Source organism: Montipora foliosa, chromosome 5 (assembly GCF_036669935.1).
Source record: "Montipora foliosa isolate CH-2021 chromosome 5, ASM3666993v2, whole genome shotgun sequence".
Classification (NCBI taxonomy): Eukaryota; Metazoa; Cnidaria; class Anthozoa; order Scleractinia; family Acroporidae; genus Montipora; species Montipora foliosa.
This window is the reverse complement of record NC_090873.1, coordinates 10,322,525-10,325,024: the sequence shown is the minus strand read 5'-3', so window position 1 is coordinate 10,325,024 and position 2,500 is coordinate 10,322,525. Positions and strand designations below refer to the sequence as shown.

The window sequence follows — 2,500 nt, the reverse complement described above, 5'->3', positions numbered from 1 at the left end:
CAAATTATTATAATTAAAGCTTTGGCGTTATTGCGGCTTCGTTTCACGAATCGCAAGAGTTTCGAGAGAAGGCAGATGATAAAGAGTCTAGTTTCTGCCCAAAAGCGGCACGCCACCTATCTGAACTGAACTTTGTCACAACCTGAACCACGTCCAAACAACTTCACCAGATCAACCTGGTGCGAATCAAGAAGCAGAAATTGGTGAGATGAAATAAGCACATGCAACGCTCGATTGGTAGACGTGCAAGTGCGCATGTGTGAAATTTAAATTAACCTGGGTTCGACCCAGGTTTGCGTTTACACGACACTTCTTCAAAAGTAACCCAGGTTCGACCTGAGTCGACATACCTCTCGAAATTGGTTGGATTGAACTCAGGTCGAAACCGGGTTGCCAGCGTTCACACGACGGTGGCTAACTCGGGTCGAATCTGGGTTAGTTTATGCGGTGTGAATAGGGCTTTAATAGATTTTACTCTTTCTAACGCCAGGCAATTTTACAGAAGTTTTGTCCGGTTTTTTACCATTTCACATCCGGTACTTTGACGCTGTAGATTTGTAGGCTTCTTTGTTTCCTTTTTTTCTTTTTGGAGTTAGATATATCAGGAAGCCATAGGCTTAGGAAACACAAGACAATCACGCGCAATACATTCTTCAAGCCAACAAGAAGTCACATTGCCTTATTTTGCTTACGAAACGGAACAATCGATCTGTTGGCATTTCATTTCTTTACACGATTCTTCGCCGGATTCTCTTCTGAGAGTTCCATTTACAGTAATTTATACGGGACACAGGCCTCCTCGAAGGTTTGCTCCCAAGATACTTGCAATAGACCTCTTTACAGTTGTGTGCTTAGTTACCTGGCCTTTAAATGAAAGTGAGGCTGGTGTTGACCCTGTTATGATACAGACCTCCATGCCTTTCTTATGTTAATGATGTTGTTGTCATGCTAATTAGTAAGAATTTACATAAGAAAAGCAGCGAGGACTCTATCAAAACAAGATCAACTCCAGGCTCAGTTTCATTCATAGGCCAGGTAACTAAGCACACAACTGTAAAATGGACTATTGGCCTTACAACGGAAAATAACCATGTCCGGTACTTTCATTATCAAGTCCCCTACTTTGAAAAGCTATCGAAAACCCTGATTTTCTTGCACACCGTCTTCCAGGTGAAGAGGAGTTTGCTTGGTATCGGATTTCGCTAAAAAAAGTATGTAATTTCAACCGGTTTCCGCTTGTAAATGGTAAACAACCGAGGAGTACGTCAAAGAAATGCAATGAAATGCGTGCCGCACGTGCAGCACGACTATTTTGCCCGTTTTTAACCAATAACATTCTTGTTTTGTGACGTTTTCGTTTCCATACACGTGGTCATTGCTTCAACTCCCAAAGCCCTGGCCAAACTATCGAGCAAAGTTGGATTCAACGCTCCAACTTTGCGCGATGCAACATTCGACCGATTGGCCACCCATGCATGTTGGAAGATGTTCGTCCAACAATTCTTGTTTGATCAATTGTTAGATAGCGTTAAACTTTGCTTTTGATCAAACATTACGCCCGTCATTTCTGCTCGACTCACAGTATTGCAGTGTTTTGACGCTCTCCAACAAAGTTGTGTCCTGAATGGAGTCATGTTCGCGCTACTAGCCAATCACGAATCGCTATCTTAGTTCAAGCCTCGGGCTAGGCCTCTAGCATCATTTGCAGCAAAGATAGCGGATAATCGTGGTTGCCGGTGAACATCCAGAAAGCTTGATCAGTGAGTATGAAGCAAGGCCATGGCTATGGGACCCGTTATCATGATCGCTCAGTTTGGAGATGTTTGGTTCAATAGCGTTTAAAATTTTCCCAAATTGATCTGGGCTCATTCTCATCATCTCCATAACGAAGATGTATCGTGCAGTGAACAGTCACTTTTCTACATGTTCTCTTAAGTATTCTTTGGTTTTTCCTCGTTTGAATACGTTATTTCCGTCCTCCAACAGCTCCAGTGCCATAAACGCTACGAACAGTTTTCATTCGATCCGTGTTAGCACCAAAAATTTAACTTTAGTGCGAACTTGAACTTGAACTTGAATCAGTTTCGTTAAGCAATGTTGGATGGTGTTTTGCCACTACCTCAACATTTGCATCCAACAATGTTGCATGTGGGATCCAACTTTGTTCGATAGTTTGGCCTGGGCCTTATATCTGTCGGAAGACACTTTGCATTAGCTTGTCTCATTGAGTGCAAGCTTCTTCGAGGGCATACCTTTTTAAAATGATGCAATATCGCTAAAAATTAACGCTGCATAAGAGTAATGTAGCATTAATTTTTGGATCGTGATGACTGACACTTCATTTATTTTTAGCTTTCAGGACGGACCATGTCTGAAGAGTCTGCAAATTTGTATTGAGAATCGAGGAGACCTGACAATTTCATTCTACAGGAGCCAAGAGAGAGATGACGACAATAGGTTGTGTGAACTTAAGGTGCCACTACCTCCTCAAAGAGCTGAT

General features: G+C 42.2%; 1 protein-coding gene across 3 annotated transcripts in view; it reads left to right on the top strand.

The window, feature by feature from the left end:
• The window catches only part of LOC138003586 (uncharacterized), a 55,248-nt gene that overhangs the window by 37,580 nt on the left and 15,168 nt on the right, over positions 1-2,500 (top strand). For all 3 annotated transcript variants that reach the window (XM_068849718.1, XM_068849717.1, XM_068849716.1), the window contains exon 13: positions 2,353-2,500. This exon is cut by the window's right edge and continues 9 nt beyond it. In XM_068849718.1, the coding sequence (XP_068705819.1) occupies positions 2,353-2,500 (148 nt within the window). The remainder of the gene's footprint in view (positions 1-2,352) is intronic.